Raw genomic sequence first — 21,402 nt, 5'->3', positions numbered from 1 at the left:
TACCAACATCACGCATTCGCATAAACTGCCGAAAATCCACAAAAAATTAGCTGAAGCTGCTTTATCAGAGGTCTAAAGTGGAGGTACCATGATCATGCACTAACGGAATTCTAAGTGCAGATCACCTTATATTGACTGCAGAAAAGTTTTTAAAGCTTACGCTAAGTCGCCTAACCCGAAATATTCAGAGTCCGCAAGTTGAAAATATTTCAGATTATTTACCGACGGTACATCGAAATATTACAAGTCCACAACCAGATAATTAGAAATTATTCTGATACACACACAAGGCGACTTACCGCTGCTTATACACTGTGTCACTTACAGGTCCCAACCCTGACTGCCCGGACGTATGCACTGTGCCAGACCCGTTCGAAAATGGCCGCTGTTATTTATACCCTCGCATTAACGTGAGTCAAAATCACACACTTCCGACTTCCGAAAGCGTACTTAAAATATAAATTTAATGTTATATTTACCTATTAGACAATTTTAACGCAAATTTCATCAGATTTTTAATGTTGATAACATTTTTTCTGTATCTTTAATATTTTAATCACAAATAGTGTTTCTGTCCCTGTGGACGCTAATTTGCGTCGTTATGTCATCAACAAAAATAAACAAAATTAATTACAGTCATACATCCCTATTATATCTGTTTACTAACGCTGCCACCAAATTCACTATTTGACGTTTCATTTATGAGAAAATTCACTTCTTCATCTGTGGAATACACATTCCTGCCTGTAATTTAAAATACATAATACTCACAAAAAACCTGCCATAATAATTCGACAGTAATCAGTGAGACATATCCACAGTCACTAAGTTTGTATTAATCGCTTATTGCGTTAATGAGTTATCAGTTTTTAAAGATAATTTTAAATCGTAAACATTTAACAGTGAGTAACTTGAAAACTAAATCTCGTAGCGAGGGCGCTTTTTCAGTCACGCACTCGTCTAAGTTCTGTGTTTTAAACCATGTTACTGTCTTCTCTGTCACTGGCTGTATCTAGTTTTCATTTGAGTTTATCTTTTTTATATTTTCTCTATTCAGCCAAATCAGCCATGTTGATGCTCTTTGAAATCCATCTTAACGGCCTGGTTTTTGTTACTACATGTTAAGGTCGTCCGACCCAGCATGTCCCTCACAGCTGTCAAAACAGCTCTCTTGGCTGTCGTAACACTTGCCAATTCAGCCGCTAACGTTACAGGAAGACGTGCGTGTACGACCGCGTCTGTTGTTAAAGTTTCTCGTAGCCATTTCCGGGATGTACCATTTCAGTACCACTGCCTACTACTCCATACACGTAATGAATGGTATCGCACGTAGCACCAAACACTGTGATGTACGCACAAAATATTGTGCTCATGTCTTCTAATTCAAGAAAAACTTATCCAACTTGGCAGCATCTCCTATCCTAAACATTACCCTTAACATATTCAAATATTTGTATCCCCCTGCATACCAGAATTCAGTAGAAGTCTCTAAATGAAACAAAAAACATACCTCCTAGTAAACGATGATTGTAATCTCCTATGTTTTTCGTGCATTTGCAAGTACAATATGTCTGGAAAACACAATAAACAAAATGAAAAAAAATTAAAATTAAACTTCTGTGGACACTGTCCCATTATCATAGTTGCTTAAAGCTCTCTGAAAGTTCCTTTTATCTTTTCCTAATAGCTCATCAATTTGCCCATTTCTATCGTCTCACCTTTTATATACGCTGATTGAAAAAAATTGGAACACCAAGGTAGAGTAGTGCGACATAAACGGAAGTTAGTACTTGTGTTTCTACATCTGAAAGATGATGTCTATCCGAATTTCGCGCCAGTCACGCAAGTGTGGCGCTAGTAGTGTCACTATGAGGATGCCGCTAGTAGTGCCATTATGAGGATGCACTTGGAAATTTGTGGTAAGGTCTTATGGGACCAAACTGCTGAGGTCATCGGTCCCTAAGCCTACACACTATTTAGTCTAACTAAATTACACTAAGGACAACACACACACCCATACCCGAGGGAGGACTCGAGCCTCCGACGGGGACAGCCGCACGGTCCGTGACAAGGCGCCCTATACCGCGCGGCTATGAGGATGCAAATGAAATTTGCTTTAAATGCATGCTGTTACGGTCATGAGTCTTAGTTACCTGTGCGATTTGGCGCGGTGAGTTGATGGTAGTCAACAATGCCTTTAAGGCGACAAAAACGTTACTATTAACACCTCACTGAGTTTGAAAGAGGTCGTGTAATAGAGCTACGAACAGCTGGATGTTCCTTCTGCGATATTGCAGAAAAACTTGACAGGAATGTAGCTATTGTGCATGATTCAAAATGGTTCAAATGGCTGTAAGCACTATGGGACTTAACATCTGAGGTCATCAGTCCCCTAGACTTAGAACTACTTAACTCTAACTAACCTAAGGACATCACAACATCCATGCCCGAGGCAGGATTCGAACCTGCGACCGTAGCAGCAGCGCGGTTCCGGACTGAAGCGCCTAGAACTACTCGGCCACAGAGGTCGGCTGCGCTTGATTGCTGGCAGTTGTGGTCACGATAACTTACGGTCACAAGATGACTGGGCTCTGGATGGCCACATGACAATACTGTGAGGGAAGACCGTCGTGGTCAGGGTATGGCTCTGTCGCACTGTACTGCACCTGCAGCAACAATTTGAGCAGTAACTGGCTCTACAGTGACGCAATTAATACTTCAATGACAGCTCTGTGCCAGACGCCCTGTAGCGTGCATTCAACTGACCCCAAACCGCCACCTTTTGCGACTTCAGTGGTGCCAAGTGAGAGCTCATTCGAGGGTAGGATGGAGACCTGTTGTGTTTGCTGATGATATCTGGTTCTGCCTCAGTGCCAGTGATGGCCGTGCATTGGTTAGAAGGAGGCCAGTTGAGGACCTGCAACCAATCAGTCTGCGTGCTAGACACACTAGAACTCATCTAGAGTTGCAGTCTGGGCGTGGTGTTGTATGACAACAGGAGCACTGTTGTGATTATCCCTCGCACCTTGACTTCAAATTTGTGCGTCAATCGGGTGATTCGACCTGCTGTGCTGCCATTCATGAACGGCAGTCCAGGGGGTGTTTTCATCGCTCGCCCAAATAGCGCTGTTATAGCCCAACATGCTCTACAGAGTGTCTACTTGTTGCCTTGGCCTGCTTGATCACCAGATCTCTCTCCAATCGAGTACATATGGGACATCATCGGACGATAACTCCAGCGTCATCCACAAACCGTTCCTGTACTGGTCGACCAAGTGCAACATCCCACAAACTGAGATCTGGCACCTATAAAACACGATGCAAGCACGTTTGCATGCTTGTAGTCAACATTCTGGCGGTAACACCGGTTATTAATGTACAAGCATTTCACGTTTTGAATGGTTTATCTCGCGCTTACATTTACCTGTGATCTTGCATTGTTAATCTTTTGAGCGTATTGCCTAGACAAATGTATTCCCGATATTTCATTACTCTACGTTAATTATCTTTGTTGTTGCGATTTTTTCCTGTACTTTTGCAGCACAAACGAACACTGATCTTAATACCTTCGATGTCTTGCTGTGTGCATCCAGTCTCGTAACAAAGATATAGTTTATACCAATGGTGCTGTTTCCAACTCTCCTTAGCCAGTTGACATGCCACCAACGAACAAAAATCTCTCAGTGAGTCATCTATTATTTACAAGCATCTGAATACCAAGAACCAGACAGATCGAAACCCAAACCCTCTGCTATCCAGATTCGATACAGTCAAAACTACAGTGTCTGCCAGAAAAATGTATACACTCCTTGACAGACTCTATCGAGATATCGATATTGTCGTTCGATTTGAGTTACGATAGTGTTGTAGTATGGTCTTTGGCTCAACAGGCGTAAATACTTTCATCTCGGTATTGCGAAAATAAGATGGCTGGAGCACGCTTGACAGTCGAGCAACGAAAATGTATTGCGAAGTGGTTTTTCAAGTTTGATAATGCCGTTGAAGTGCAACGTCAGTGGAGGTGGGAGTTTGAAACAGAAGCGTCAACCCGCCTGACAATTAAATACATCGTTGATAAGTTTGAACTGCATGGAACGATTTGTGATATTCACAAGGAAAGTCAGGAAGGCAGCATACTATACAAGTCCTGCTTCATCGGCAGTTTGAAACGTTTGTTAATTATCCATAGAAGTCTGCTACGCAATGTACATATGAAGTGCGACGAATTCTGAAAGCTGTAAAGTGGAAAGTTTACATTCCATGATTACTGCACGCGATTAACGATGACGATCTTTATTGCCAAAAGCAATTTTGCGAATGGTATCAACAAATGGTAACTGATGACGAACAATTTGTGAGGAAGGTTGTTTGGAGTGACGAATAACAATTTAAACTTAATGTAAACGTGAATCGGCATAACAGTGTGTACTGGGCACCGCAAAATCCGCATGTTTATGTGGATAAAGTGGTCAATCTACCTGGGCTGCATGTGTAGTGTGCGCTATCATCTTGGGGCTTAGTAGGACCCTTTTCTTTAATGCTACTCTCACTGGAGAAGTGTACCTCTAAATGTTATGCACATCGATTTTGCCAGGTATAGGGGAGAGTGGGGGAAATACACGCACCTAAGGAAAAATCGATGTGAACCATTCGTTACGTCATTAAAACCTACGAAAATAAGTGCATACCATACAATGGACATTTCTCCACATATTCCAATCGTGTGTAAATAGTTATAAACAGTACCTTAATTTTGAACATCAAAATAAAAAAATGTACTGGGTAATAACACATAAACTACACTACAAATAGTAAACAGTATATTTAAGAATGAAATAATGTAATTCTACAAACATCTCTTATAATTTTCGTTTTTTACATTTTTATTGATGTGAAAACATTTCATTTTCTCATACAGCAAATATCGCACTTGTAACCTTTTGGAGTGTTCCAGCCACTACATTCTTCATAGCTCCATCTGCTACAAGAAATACATCGGTACCATAGTTCTCCATCTTTCCCAAACTCTCCACAAATTATAGAGACATCTTCTGAAATCGTCAATGGATCAATATCATCCATTTCATCGTCATCACCAATGTTCTGCAAGTCCAGATTTAGGTCATCCTCGCTGCTAGTTTCACTTTCTTGGTGATGTTTCTTCTTATATAATGTCTATTTCTTCTTCGAGACTTTTTTAAGTTGCAGATTTCTGCACTTATCTGCTTTATCCTTAAGATTTCTTTTCGTGTTTCCTTCAGCTTCCTTTTTCATGGCTTCTTTTTGTTTCTTTATTAATAACTCCGTTAGCAGTTTATTCTTCTCTGGAGTTGCTGTAAGGATCACTGACTTTCCATTTGCCTTTCCCTTGGCTTGTTTCATCTTGGGAAGAACTTGTTTTTGTTTTCCAAAACAAAAACAAGTTCTTCCCAAGGAGATAAATACACTAATGTGCTTGACACATGCACTTTTAGTTGATGTTGTTGTGACCTCTTCTAGACCTACTAGAAGTGGAACATCTTCTGCTGAAGATCCAGTAATCTGTTCTTGCCTCCTTTTGGGGATATGTGGCTCATTTGTTGATGCAACCACTTCATTTCCATTTGTTGCATTTGGAACCTCTTCATCTTCAAGGACAACATCTCTGAAGATCTCACATTGTTGTAAGTCATCATGCTGAAATTTGTTTGGATTTAAAGGGCAAATCCCACATGCCTTAAACCCTGACTGCCCTTCTCCATGGTAGCGACCTTAATATATGCCTTATTAAAAAGTTCTGCTAACTCATATGGTGTAATTTTTTGATACCTGTGACTTCATATACATGTCACATTCACGACTGAAGGCTGATTTCAAAGAAGAAAAGAATGTAACATCTAGTGGTTGAAGCTTGTGAGAAGTGTGTGGAGGTATGGTTACCATGACAATAGAATGTTTTTTACAAAATTCAAAAATATCAAGTGAAATGTGGCTGCTTTGATTATCTAAAATCTGCAGCACAGGGTCATCAATAGTTGATTTTACATTGTTCTGAAAATGTTGGATCCATTCGAAAAATAATGACTCATTTGACGAGCCATTGATGGAACAACCATATATTGCTCCAACTAGTCCACCTTTACTTACGAGATTTGACACCCTCTTCCTGGAGAAGATAAACATACGGGGGATGTAGGTACCAGCAGCACTGAAACAACATATCACAGTCACGTTTTTCCCCCCCTTCCCAAGACGTGGCTCCACCTATTTGTTTAACACCTTTAGGAGCCAAAATTCTCTCGGTCTTTTGTACAGTATTTATGCCCGTTTCATCGCCATTGAACACTCGCCCCTCTTTAAATTTATATTTTTCAAAGACATGTTCTAAGTTTTTAAAATATGCATTAACCTCTTCTTCATTAAATGCATGTATTCTGTTAATGCTAGTTGCTTCAGGTTTTCTCATGCTAATACTTGGGTTCCTTTCCAGCTAACCTAGATGACTTATCAAAATTGTTTGCAATGTTGTTAGCCCGTGCATACTCAAATGCAATCTTTTGCAGCTGGATGTGTGTAATGCCATAGAACAGCTTGGCCATTGTAATAACCTGATCCCTAATCTCATTTTCCTGTTCCGTCAAAAATGTTGGGTTTCTTCCAAGTTTTGGACCATCAGTATTTTTAATGTTCATTCTCGTTCATAGAGTAGCTTCATGAATACCAAAAGCTCTTGATACTTCTCTAATTTTTCTTCCAGATTTGATGGCATCAAGAGCCTTACAAAATTCCTCTTGCGTCCATTTTGCTTTCTGGGTTTTTCTTTTATAATATCTACCCATCTGAAATTTAAAAAAAAAATACTCGTTAGTATTGAAAATATAACCTGCAAGGCAGAATACCACGCACTTCAACAGCTGCGTGGCATTACCCCACTGTAAGTTCGACGACTAACCTAAGCATAACTCGGCACCTAATTCAAATAGCGGGACAAATCTACAATTAAATTAAAGGTTTCATCTAGGGTTAGTAATTGATACGCAAGAATTACATTAAAGCAACTTATAGTAGCACTTACCTTGCAAAAGACAGCTGACCAAAATTACATGAGACGCACCGAAAATAAACAATACTTCATTGCTCCAACAATGCCACTGGAAAATGGGTGGTGTAAGCGGCGTAGTAGTTGTTACTCCTGCCAGCAGGGTGTAGCACCAACTGGGAACAGTTTGCGCCATTCAAACTGCGTAAATCGGCCTGCGTGGGATTACCCACATGCGTGTAATTCCCCCACCTTCCCCTACGTGCGCTTTATGGAGCTGATGAAGAGTCTTCTGCCAATAGGATGGGGCGACACGACACTACCACCTAGTCATACGAGCTTTCTTGGATGACACTTTTATGGGGCATTGGATTGGGCGAAAAGGGCCCATTTAGTTCCCTCCGCAGTCACCAAATCTAACACCCATGGACTTTTGCCTGTGGTGAACTGTGAAAGATAACATCTACCGACGTAAGCCACGCACGCTGGAGGATCTTCGCCAGGAGATTACAGCGACATGTGCAGCAATCTCCACTGTAACATTGACTGATGTAGTTGCAGCGACTGCTCGTCGTTCTGTTATATGTATAGCAGCCAGTAGTGAACATTTTGAACATTTAAAGTAACCATGTGCTAAACTGTAGGTTGTACAACATGTGTGATCAATTATTAAATCTAAAATAAACACAGGAGTAATACTTTTCGTCCCTTAATGTGTGTATACATTTTTCTGGCGGACTCTGTATACCTTAGAGTGAAACCCGACACAAACAGACAAATTGCAGTGTTCACAAGATATGCTTGCTAAGTACAGACTTATCATTTCTTTAGCAATGACTTTTCACTGAAGTCCTGAATAGCCCAAGCCATTGCCACTGAACTACATTAAGACAAAGTTTTTCCAAGCAAAATGAACCCAAGATGTGGCGTAAATAATTATCAGAATGCTAAACAGATGAATTGTGTCGTGAACAAGCATCAGTTAGCAAATTAGTCCTTCCTTTAGCGAAAATCCAAAAGAAACTGACTGATGCACCTTAATAGTTTACCATAGCTTAAGGCCACCAATTAAAACATATTAAACAAAACTGCACACTACACTGCTAGAACCTAATCAAGCCCACATGAATAAACAACCCCAAAACCAATATAACATCTTATGCAAAAAAAGATAGCTAATACATTTAATGCTACAACTTCATGCCACTTCAATTTCATTTTCTAATAATTAGCTGACTTTTTACCAGTTAATAGCTGGAGCCATATGCACCAAGAGAAGTTTGACGTGTGACCAAATTAAAATCAGCACTCTTGCAACAGCTGTGTATAATATCAAGACTTTCATATTACAACTCATCCCCTTTGGTTATGCAAAGTATCCGTATTCAGATAGCATACGATAATTGCAGCTGTTACAGCTTATTGAACAACACTTTTTTTGCCCCTTGATTTGTAGCTCATAGTTTCAGTTCCCACATTCAAACAAGAATACGTACAGTTAACACATGCAAAATCCTTAATCTAGTAAACCCATAGTGAATGCACCCCTAAAATATTCATCTCGACAGCAGAATACCCCTCAAACATTTTAAAATAAACATACATAACATTCACCCATGACAATAAGTACCCCCACAACATTCTTAACCAAAGCACGAGAAAATTATTCAGTTCATATATATCTTCTCAATTTGTCACCATTGCATTGATTCTAAGCAGCTGCTGCTTGAAACAATGTGGCCTCTCACTGCTTTGACAAAAATGTTATCTCTAAACGCATCTACATAATAATGTTAAAAAAAAACAATAAAATTACCCTTAGCCTGCCATATACACTTATGTAATGGCCTGTTTTAGCTTAATCTGTTCCCTCTTGCACTGTCTCCTTTCCACTTATCACTTACTCATATAAGCTGACCACCAAGTTCTTTCCAGTGAAAGTGCCCTTAATCTTAACTTTCTTCCTATCACCTCTACCATTTATTTCAAGAACATCTTCTTAACAGTGTCAATGGCCTTGCCGCAGTGATAAAACTGGTTCCCGTCATATCACCACAATTAAGCGCTGTTGGGCTTGGCTAGCACTTTGATGACTGACCATCCGTGTCCGCCGATTGCTGTTGGCAAGTGGGTTGCACTCAGCCCCTGTGAAGCCATTTGAGGAGCTATTTGATTGTGAAGTAGCGGCTCTGGTCACAAAAGCTGACAACAGCCATCGGCGTGCTGACCACACGCCCCTTCATACCCACATCCAATGGCGCCTATTGACTGAGGATGACACGGCAGTCAGTCGGTGCCGTTTGCGCTTCCGATGCCTGTTTGGCCCGAGTTTAGCTCAGATTTTCTCTTTACAGTATATTCTTGGCTCATATTTACTCAGACAGTCTGTGCCCTGTCTCAAATTTTACATCTGAAACAACTTCCTTCTTTACTGGCTTACTGTAATTCCCAATAGAATTTTTTGTTCTTACTCCTGTAACTGAAAGTTCAATTGTCACAAACAGAGCTCCCATTATCTACTAAAGCAGTCTCCCATACTTCTACCACTCTAAGATTTATTAGAGGCTGAACTTTTTCAAGTGATCATGTTTCAATTCATTTTCAGTTAGCAGATCCGCCCCTACCTCATGTACACACCATGGTCATACCTGATTTACACTAAATGGTTCTATCTTATGATACCATGCAAAGCTTAAATTAAAAGCGTCTTTAAATTCTGAATTTTCTACACATAATCCCGCTAAGTTTCTGACAACTTTTATATATATATATATATATATATATATAATTTCCTCTTCCAAGTTTCTGGTATCAATTGCTAGTGAAACTCTGCAAAGCCTACTGAGTCCTTGACTCAATAATTACAGTCATCTTCCCCCCATTCATTCAGTATCTATGTATGTAGTTTGTAGAAATCTGAGTAGGTCGCAAGGTAATAAGTTATTCATTGGATGCAAAATGACTTTATAGATCGAAAATGAAGCGTTTAGGCGTATGCCATGATCAGATAGTCTGTCGAAAACAGAACATTATGTACAACTATACATTAAATGATAATCAAAAATAGTTACAAAATTAATATGCATTACTCTTCCAAACGTTTAGACGTAAGGCATTTACCCTGGCACTAAAGGTAATCTTTGGACCTGATAATTACATGATATTAATGTAGCCAACATGAACAGATTGAACAAGAATGCTGAGCTGAGTATAAAGTAAATAAATTTTGACACCAGATGGTGTTAAGTGCGTGGCTATGAGATATTAAAGTAATCTCAAACTTTGTGCAGACTTTATTATGAATAACAATAATTCAGCTCAATATTTCAAATTTGTAATACAAAGAGACAACAATATTCAGAAGAAAAGACTTTTTGAAAAAAACTACAGGCTGCCTACAAGGTACCATATTGTTTCCCATAATAAGGATGTGGAATATGTTTAGTACATGCAGTTGCATTCTCCTATAGTGTTGCAGTTTTTATATATGTAGCGCAATCCACATGTAAAATACAAAAGTTCTAACAACAAATAAGAACAAAAACATAATTTTCTTGACCAAGCACTCTCGGTAGTGCACTTACTTTAGTGTGAAGTTGGGTTCTCTCACCCCATACATAAGATCAGTGATCTTGTAGTTTAGGTCACGTGTATTACATCCAACATTTTAATGATTATGTTTTTATTCTTTTTGCTGTTAGTGCTACTGTATTTTACATGTGGTATGTGCTATATACAAAAATTGTAACACAACAGAGCAATGCGACTGCATGTACAAAACATATTCTACTTCTTTATTATGGAAATAATAACGCAGCTTGTACGCAGCCTGCAATTTTTTCATAGATCTTTTGCTCTGAATATTGTTGTCTCTTTCTATTATGAATTTGAAATATTATACTAAACTATTGTTACTCATAATAAAATCTTCACCAAGCTTGATGACACTGTAATATTCCGTAGCCATTCACGTAATGTCATGTGACGTTGAAATTTATTTACTTTGTACACAGCTCAGGATTCTTGTTCAGTCTGTTCATGTTGGCTATGTTAATTTCATGTAACGATTGGGTCCTCTTGCTTCCTTCAGTGCCAGGGTATGTGCCTTACGTGTAAAGGTTTAGCAGAATTATGTTTATTGTTTTTTTGTAGTTATTTTTTAAATTTTTTTTTTTATTATTACATGTACAGCAGTATGTAATGTTCTATTTTTGACGGATTATCTGATGGTGGCACACGCCGAAATGAATAATTTTCGATTATTGCTAAAGTTATTCTGTATCCAGTGAGTGACGTATTACCTTGCGACCTTCTGAGCTTTCTAGAATCTACAAGTATGGTTTACCACGGTCGCTTTGTCATTATCTAATTCAATCTCATCCATACCCAAATACTGTTCATCATTATAAAACAAGAAATTTTTGATTTCATCATCATCTTCATAATTTCTACTAAAGGACTATTATCCACACTACTATCATTCCCCAAATTATGTTTCCCCAACATAAATACATATTCTGCCACTAATAATTCAAAATCTATCACAATTAGATATTTGTTTGAAAACATTTTTGTACTCAAGATTCTCCACACTTCACTCCCTGCTTTTCCCAGAAAAACCATTGTTACTAAGCTCCCAATAGTCAGGTGCCCACTTCTGACACCACTTTGTCCTGGCTATCCATTCACTAGAATCAAATCTCTCTCCTTCTTATTCTCCCTAGCTTTAAGGAAATGTGCATTTCCCACTTCTTAATTCATACAATTTGCAACAGAATTTGCATCATTAGGAATTAAACTATCTCTCACAGCTTCAAACACAAAAGCATGATTATCTGCAGCTATCTCCTGCGTATTACAAAAAATAAAAAACCAACAAAATCATATGATTCAGCAAAACTTGCATGGTCAGAATTAAATTCACACGTATCACTGGAGCATTTACCCCCTTGCACACCCTCATTCACACAAACACTAGGTTCAGGCACTATTGCCTCTACACATTTACCATTGACTTCTACTGAAGTAGATACCATTTCACCTAAATCAGTATTATTTCTGTTGCAAACTACTCCCTCGTTTTCAACGCCTCAATACGCATTTACTTGCTAAGGTTCCACAGTTGATCTTAATTCAATTTTAATATAGATGCTGCAAACCAACACTGTTTTCTTTTACGTTCATAAAGCTATCATCCCCTTCATTAAATCGATCCCCAAAATTAGTTGCAGGCCTTGCGTTCTAAGTTCTTTGCAAAAATTTCTACTATAAGCATTTCTTTCATTATTCTCTTCAAACCTGTTTTCCAAATAAGTTATCGTTTCAGGGAACTGCCTCGATCCAAAGTACCCGCTCTTCCCTTACTTCTTTGCGCAGGTTTCCTGAGCACGGCCGACGCTGAAGTTCCGGGCAACATGGGCCTCAAGGACCAGGCGCTGGCGCTTGGCTGGGTGCGCGACAACATCGCCGCGTTCGGCGGGGACCCACACAACGTCACCGTCTTCGGCGAGAGCGCCGGCGCTGCCTCCGTGCACCTCCACATGCTGTCGCCCTCTAGCAGAGGTAGGTCAGCCACATCTACATTCTATGTAACGAGCCTGTACAAAGACTGAAATGGCAGTGCATCTACTTGTCCTGTTCACAGACAACGTCCACTTCATGCATTATATATCTCAGTGCTACTATAAGACGGGATTATCAAAATAAAACTTACCCAAAAAGTGTCCTACGCATTTCGTGACAACGCAGTTGAACAGGGAAGAAATCACTACAGAAAAAAAATTAAACAAACCTAACCGAAACGAGTACTAACACGAGATATGGTTACTCAAGGGACAGATAGCGTACAGAAGTGTACAATAAGATTGCATTGGTGGTTGGCTGTAGAACTGTCGTGCCGGAACATTATCAAAAACAACCTGCATTTTCACCCTTACATATCCTATGTTATGCATCAGTTAAAGCTTCCAGATCAATAAGCATTTGTTCAGTTCCGCCGTGATTTCTGCATGAAATAGTATCTACATTGACATGTACATTTATTCCCTGCAAACGACCTTATGATGTGTGACGAAGGGTACTTTGTGTAGCCACTGTCACATGTACCTTTCGTGTTTTAACTGCGAATGACGCGCGGGAAGACCGCTTGCAGGTAAGCCTCCGTGTGAACTCAAATCTCTCTCATCTTACCCTCATAGTCTTCCCACAGGATATACGTAGGAGCAATCAATGTACTGACTTGCGCTTCTAGAAACGAACGGTCTCGAAATTTTAACGATAAAGAAAAAATCTTTATTCTTGATCTTTATGTATTATACATAACTACCCACCACCTCGCATGATTAGTGGGTCCTTGAATGTTAAAATAATATTATTTTTAGCAGCTGATTTAAAGTGTTTAGAAGTGAGCTTACAGTACAGTACAGTGTATTACAATGGACAATTTATTTACTGTTGTTGATAATCTACTTATTCTGATGCCTACTTAATGGCTAACCTCTACTGCTTGCAGCGTCACAAGTGTGTCACTGAATTGTGTAAACCTGCTGCACGGTCTTGCCCATCGAGCTAATCCCGATGAGCGTGCCCCTGACACTAGGCAGGCCGAGAATGACAGTCGCCGCAGGCTCCTATTTTTGTTTCCTAGTTCTAAGTCCTACTAACTAGATTCTATCCTATATCAAGTCCGGTGCATGTCTCAGTTTGGTATTGTTGTACCCCCCTCCCCCCCCCCCCCCCTCCTCCCTCCCGCTAGTCTTGCACGTGGCGGATTCCAACTGTGATATTAGTCGACCTATCCATGCATGCACAGGCGGTACAGGATCCGGGTACTGGGACACATTTGTTTAGTTGTTAATGTTCACGAATCGTCCCTCAGAAATTCTGATAGAACTTTCCGTGATACCTCGTTAGCTAGATTGTTTAAAGTACGAAATGTATCCTCACGCCTCAATAGGAAGTACGTGCCATTATTTGGTAGTTGTCATAATGCGGCTGCTACATCACTGAAAAGGTGACACTCGTAAACCACATGGTCGGGAGTACCCTCCGATGCACAACAGTCACACGCAGGCGTAGCCCTCTTCCCAAACCGACATAGATATGTCGGATAAGGCCCATGACCAGTCAGAAAATGAAACAGTCCCCGAGTTGCCTCAAAGTATTTCATGCCCAACCTTTCTTTCACGCCTGGTAAAAGTTGAAATGTTCTTCGGTCAGTATCATCAGCTTCCCAGGATTCCTGCCATCGCTCCTCGCCTCTTCTCATAATCGCGCTCTTACCCCCAACCCGAAAACCCAGAATGTCCCCTGTTTTCTCGATGTTCCCTTTCTTGGCCCAGAACCATGCTGCTTGCTCTCTAATTTTGACGTCAAGAGGACAGAGCCCCGTTATCACTAACAGGGCCCCACCTGGAGATGTCCTGTAGGCCCCACTGACCTTAATATCATGTTTCTCAGTACCCTTCTCACTGTCATGGTGGGCACCACCCTCGTGAGCCTGTGCGCCCAGGACGGCCGGAGTGGCCGAGCGGTTCTAGGCCCTTCAGTCTGGAACCGCGTGACCGCTACGGTCGCAGGTTCGAATCCTGCCTCGGGCATGGATGTGTGTGATGTCCTTAAGTTAGTTAGGTTTAAGTAGTTCTAAGTTCTAGGGGACTGATGACCACATATGTTAAGTCCCATAGTGCTCAGAGCCATTTGAACCATTTTTGAACCTGTGCGCCCAGACTCTCGAGCCGTAACCCACTATTGATTTTAATATGCTATCATGATATAGTTCTATCAGATGAGGGGGAAGATGGAAACTTTTATGCCCAATGGAGATAAGGTTGTTGTGTACTTGTAGGGCTCTTGTGTTACTGTTTCGATGTGCTTTCCAAAGTTCCGCCTTTCATCAATGATGACTCCATTAGTAGTTTCGTAACATTTCTGTGCTAACTGCGCGAAACAGCGACAAAAAGTGCTGCTTTTCTCTCCATCTACAAATGCCATTTGAGAACGGTCGCGGACTGACGAGCAAAACTCAAGTACCGGCGAACGAGCTAGCTCCTTCGTGCGTGGGCTACACAAAAGGCTGGTTTAAGGCCCAGGCGACACAAGCGGCCGCTTGGGGCGTCCATGTCCAAAATTCACATACAAGGTGTATCACAGTTAATGGCGAAAACGGACACGGGTGAAAGTATCCGATAACAGAAGCAAAAACGTTCCAGTAAACACGGCTCCGCACGTTAACCACTCGAGAAGTAATTGTGAATGTATCTGCCAGGTTAGCCGAGAGCGCCGCCAGAACGGTAGCTCAGCGTGTTCGGTCAGAGAGCCGGTTGGCCTCTGTAATAAAAAAACTGAGTGGAACGATCAACCACCGAACTTGAACAGGATGTCTTGCGACGTCCGCAACGACCAAACACAACGATCAATAACGAAAAAAAAAAAGAGCACTAATGCGCTGCTTCCTGGACTCGGGTAGGCGCACCGGCCCCGGATCGAATCCGCCCGGCGGATTACCGTCGTTGGTCGGTGTGCTGGCCAGCCTGGATGTTGTTTTTAGGCGGTTTTCCACATCCCGCTACGTGAATACCTGGCCGGTCCCCACGTTCCGCCTCAGTTACACGACTCGCAGACATCTGAACACGCTAGCACTATTCCATGAATTACACTCGACGCAGACAGCAGGGGTACACTAATTCCGTCCCGGGGGGTACGGGGTGGCGGCAGGAAGGGCATCCGGCCACCCCTTTCCACTAACCTTGCCAAATCTGTTCCTAACAATGCCGACCCTGCGTCAGCGTGGGACATAGCACCAGTGAAAGAAAGAAAGTAATTGCGAAGGTGTTGAGTGTGTGACTCCAAGCTGTCACTGAATTCAATAACAAATACTGACCTAGTTGATGTAAATGTATTTCAAATGTAAACTATTCAATTAAGTCCCCATATATTTGGGATAAAATTTCGTCCAAGGCCTACCTTAACAAGAAGTGCAATACTCCTCTAGCATGTGACAGGTTAGAGTTTAATATGTACTTATATCTGTGAACGGAGATTTCCCACGTGTCGTCCTCACATTTAGATGAAATACTGCTGGTCTTGCCTCTGCAGTGAGTTACGAAATCTTTCGAACACCCCCAGATCTTCTCGTAAATCTTGACAATTCTGAACAGTTTATTGTCCCAGTTCTTCAACCGTATCAGTAGGTGAGTTATACACTTAACTTTTCAGATGACTGAAAGTTTACTACCAAAACAATTTTTTTTGATTATTCTGGTGAATGTCTTTATTATAAAAAGTTATTGTTAATGCAACAGACGCATAGAAATGTGTAAAGCTCTATCTCTGACAATATTATGGTTATCTATAATTTTTCCCTGAAAATTGCTAGACTATCTAGTGAAACTTTATTATCATTATCATAAAATCTGATATGTAGCCGCACAACTTGTATTATGAAAACCCTTATTCCAGTATATCAGTATTCAAACATTTTCTGGAACTTCCTACTATCGGGCATGTCAGTATTCTGATAGAGAACAAAAAAACAGAAATTAATTACTGTTCTTATAAATCATGAAAAATCAATTCTCTTGTATCTGACTGAGATTTTTATAATGTTCTCTAACATCTCCTAACAATTATACTGTAGTGTTCCTGCACGCAACAAACAACTTATCTCGTCTTGCCGCTGCAACATGCTAAAATAATTCAAATGAAATACTGCGATCGATGCAGATTCCAATGCATAGTCACAACTAATCATGCAACTTCTCCTAGTTTTTTTGTAGAAATTAAATATTCAGGAGAGGTTTAGTCAACAAGCCTAAAGTGGTGGAAAAAAGTGAAAGGAATTAATAAAAAATTTTAATTTACTATATTTTGAAATTGACGATTTACACACTGACAAATTCTACTCAGACCTTTCTTTTCCTTGTACAGTTTGATTAGCAAAACCTTTCATTATACCACGATGTTCTTAATCAATAATCATGTATCTGGCCACAACAAAGATACGAATATTACTTTCAATGTACGCATATACAAGTCTGACAAAATCCCTCCAGTGCGCAAGTAAGCAACAACTACGCGCAACAAAATGCCAAATTACCAAAAATCCTCGATTAATAGAAAAATCTCCTTTGGCGCCGCTAGCACGGTCAGAGCAGGCTGCGAACTGCCAGCTTACCTCCACGCTAGGCTGCGTCCAACTATTCTCACCAACTGCTCGCTCGCTACCACTCGTTGTAATAATATCTAAGACTCAGAGTTTGTGTATGCATGCAGCAGCAGAACCAACATCCAACTTTCCAAAAAAGGATATGACAGTCCGACTTTGATGACTCCAGACTGAAAAATCCAGAGGAATGACGTCAGGTGGCCGTGGAGACCGAGGTATAGCCCGTGCTCGGCCCATCCATGTTGGACAGTATTGGCGCGTTAGATGCCGTCTCGTATCAGCAACAAAATGCGCCATTGCTCCATCACACCTGCACCACATTCCCCAAAGTTCCGCAACGTAAGGTAGACCCTGGGTGAAATTTGAACTCAATTGAAAGGGCACTTAATCGAAAAGTTAACCTTTCAAACACGGCTTTACTATGCACTGTATCCAATGTGGCTGATTTAAATTGGCCATATGTGTGGATATAGTATCAAAACAATCTCTTTCGCATGAATAAAGAGCTAGTTGTGTTTCACAAGAACAATATTTTCTGAGTCCTTGATAACTATTTGTCAAGAGATCGTTTTCTTCGAGGTAATTCACAATGTTCAAACGCAGTACATGCACTAAAATACGACTGCAAATCTACGTCAGTAATTTAGGTCTGTAATTCAGCGGATTACTCGTATTTCCTTTCTTGAGTATTGATGTGATCTGCGCAACTTTATAATCTTTAGGTATGTCTCTTTCGACGAACGAGTGTGCTATATCACTGCCAAATATTGAGCTATTTTATTAGCATACTCTAAAACGAACTTAACTGGTATAGCCGGGGCTACAGCAGGAATGCAAATTTTTTTCCTGAAAGCAAGTTTGTTTTATTCAGGATTACAATACATTATATTATTCCCCTACTCTGTTGGCTACAAAACCCTGTTTTTCAACATAATCTCCGTCCAATGCGATGGCCTTACGCCTCCGCACTGGTAAGGCCTGCGCGCCCGTATGGTGACACTCTACTGGTCGACGTAGGAGGCAACACCTTGCTGCATCAATAACCTCCCCCTCATCCAAGCACTGCTTCCCATGGAGTGCACCCTCCATTGGGCCAAACAGATGGAAGTCGGAAGGTGCGAGACCCGCGCTGTAGGGTCGACAGAGGCCAAGTGGTGTCATGGAGAAGTTCGTTTGCATCTTTGTGGCGACGAACACGCTGAAGTCGTTTCTTCAATTTCCTGAGGGCAGCACAATACACTTCAGCGTTGATGGTAGCAGCTTGAGGGAGGATACCAAAGACATAACCTCTTCAGTGTTCCAGAAGCTCGTTGCCACGACTTTATACCGGCTGAGCGTGCGGCTTTGAACTTTTTTTTTCGGAGGAGAGGTGATGTCTCGCCGCTCCATGGATTGCCTTTTTGTTTCCAGTTTCTGAGCGACGAACCAATTTTCCACCGCCTGTGACGACGTTCGACAAAATATTGTCGCGATTAGCCTCGTAACGTGCAAGTAATTACGCACAGACGGTCCTTTGTTGCTCTTTATGATCGTGTGTTAGGCGGTGAGGAACCCACAGGACACATACCTTTGAATATCTCTAATGGTGGACGTGTATCTCAGCATTATCAACAGAGACGTCCAGTTGTGCAGCGATGTGTTTGATTGTGATCCATCGATCATCTGGAATGAGAGTGTCCGTACGTTGCAATAATGCAGATGTCACAGCTGTGTGCGGCTGGCGGGTATGCGGGAGATCGGTCAGGTTTGCGTGACCTTGTTACGATAGTGACAGGCGCCTCGCTCAACGATTCACCGTGCTCTTGTTCACTGTCAGTTCTCCGTTGATGTTCTACAAGCGCCTACGAATATCTGCGATGCTCTGGTTCTCCTCCGAAACAAACTCAATGACAGCTCTCTGCTTGGAACGCACCTCCATTACAGACGCCATTTTGATGGCTATATACGGCGTCGCCACCCACTGAAACTTCAACGAAACCGTAGGGGCTGGAGCAGGGATATTCCATGATGTCCAACAACAAATCCCGGAATTTTTAAACCGAAATTGGCCAAGAAAAAAAAGTGTTGCATTACTTACAATATGCCCCTCGTACAATCTGGACCGGTTTTATAAGCTACTTCAGTACACCGTGGTACCTACTTCTACGTTGCTCATATTGGCAGCCGTCTTGATTGTCGAGCTTTTGCATCGTCTTCCTTGGTGAAGACATTTCGGAAAACCGTGCACAGTAGCTCAACTTTATTGACACAGTCATCAGTAACATTAGCATTGGCATTTGGTGGACAGGGTAGGCAGCAATCTGCAATCTTTGCTGATGACGCTGTGGTGTGCGGCAAAATGTCGAAGTTGAGTGACTGTAGAGGGATACAAGACTACTTAGACAAAATTTCTAGTTGGTGGGATGAATGACAGCTAGCTCTAAGTGTGGGGTAATGTAAGTTAATGCGGATGAGTAGGAAGGACAAACCCGTAATGTTAGGATACAGTATTACTAGTGTCCTGCTTGACACAGTCAAGTCATTTAAATATCGTGGCGTAACGTTGCAAGGCGATATCAAATGGATCGAGCATGTGAGAACTGCGGCCGGCCGGTGTGGCCGAGCGGTTCTAGGCACTTCAGTCTGGAACCGCGCGACCGCTACGGTCGCAGGTTCGAATCCTGCCTCGGGCATGGATGTGTGTGATGTCCTTAGCTTGGTTAGCTTTAAGTAGTTCTAAGTTCTAGGGAACTGATGACCTCAGATGTTAAGGCGCATAGTGCTCAGAGCCATTTGAACCATTTTTTGAGAACTGCGGTAGGGAAGGCAATGGTCGGCTTCAATTTATAGGGTGAATTTTAGGACTGAGCAAAGGAGACCGCACAAAGGACGCTGGTGCGACCCGTTCTTGAGCAGTATTCAAGTGTTTGGGATTTATACCACGTCGGACTGAAGGAAAACATCGAAGCATTTCAGAGGTAGGCTGCTAGATTTGTTACCTGTAGGTTCGAACAAGAAGTATTACGGAGGTGCTTCGAGAACTCAAATGAGAATTCCTGGAGGGAAGGCGACGTACTTTTCGATAAACAGTATTGAGAAAATTTAGAGGACCGGCATTTGAAGCTGAATGCCAAACGTTTCTACTGCCACCAACATACATTGCACGTAATGACCACTGGGATACGAGAAGTTAACTCTCATACGGATGCATATAGATAATCGTTTTTCCTGTTTGCGAGTGGAACAGGAAAGGAAATGACCAATAGTGGTATAGGGTACCCTCCACCACGCACCGTTCGGTGGCTTGCATCTATATAGATGCAGATGTAGATTACTAACGTGCAGTGAAGATACTGATTGTGTCTTTGCGCAGGCGTATTTCACATACCATCAGAATCTCTTCTGCCAGGTTTCAGAACAGTTTCGTTCTGGAACCTATTAAAAGCATCTCGATTTGAAGTACTCTCTCTAAATTTCGAACTTTAGTGAAACATTGCCAATCTTGGATATTTTGCGTGAATACCGGATGGTATTCAGTCACATACTGAGCAGAGGTGTACACTATGACCGAAAGCACTAAAAACATCAGAAATAAATATACGCTATTGCGACTGTTTTGTACAATGAAAAATATGAGATTGCAAAAGTGACGAATACACCGTAGTCTCGAACATCTGGTTCACGAAAAGAGGTTTGCGGGGGGAGGGGGGAGGCGGGGAGAGGGCGCCAAATGATATGTGACTAGTGTGGAAAAATGTATTCAAACTGTACCTGACTGTATTTCCTGTTGATTCTTCAAACTGATGTCAATCTGGCATCCGTCCCTCCTGCGACTAGTTCTATGTCCTAGCTTCTCTTTAAATCGATTCATACGCCGACCCCTCGTATTTAACCGATGTGACTGCTCCCACTGATTTTTCGGCAATCGTGTAACCACACAACTCGTCTCTCCTCCGATGTGTGGACCGTATGTTATATTTGTGTATGTTGAGAGTCAACTGTCAACTCGAGCAATAAGCTTCGATCCTCTCCAGGTCTTCGGCATTTAACTGATTTTCCAGCGTTGCGGCAGCCTTATGTCATTTACTTACCATACTGTGTTCAGTAACGGTCCTATAAAGCGCTGTTGGAGTACGCCCAAAGCTATTTTAATGTCTGAAGTGGTTCTCTGTTTGGAGTGACGCGATGTATTATATTTGCTAGGACGCGCTGGGTAGCCGCGCGGTCTAGGCGGCTTGCC

At 41.5% G+C, this 21,402-nt stretch overlaps 1 protein-coding gene across 1 annotated transcript in view; it reads left to right on the top strand.

Moving 5' to 3' along the window:
* The window catches only part of LOC126456361 (juvenile hormone esterase-like), a 172,046-nt gene that overhangs the window by 71,008 nt on the left and 79,636 nt on the right, over positions 1 to 21,402 (top strand). The window contains exon 4 of the mRNA XM_050092115.1: positions 12,395 to 12,580. Coding sequence (XP_049948072.1) covers positions 12,395 to 12,580 — 186 coding nt within the window. The remainder of the gene's footprint in view (positions 1 to 12,394; positions 12,581 to 21,402) is intronic.

The sequence above is a fragment of the Schistocerca serialis genome, chromosome 2 (assembly GCF_023864345.2).
Source record: "Schistocerca serialis cubense isolate TAMUIC-IGC-003099 chromosome 2, iqSchSeri2.2, whole genome shotgun sequence".
NCBI lineage: Eukaryota > Metazoa > Arthropoda > Insecta > Orthoptera > Acrididae > Schistocerca > Schistocerca serialis.
This window is presented reverse-complemented; position numbering and strand designations above follow the sequence as displayed.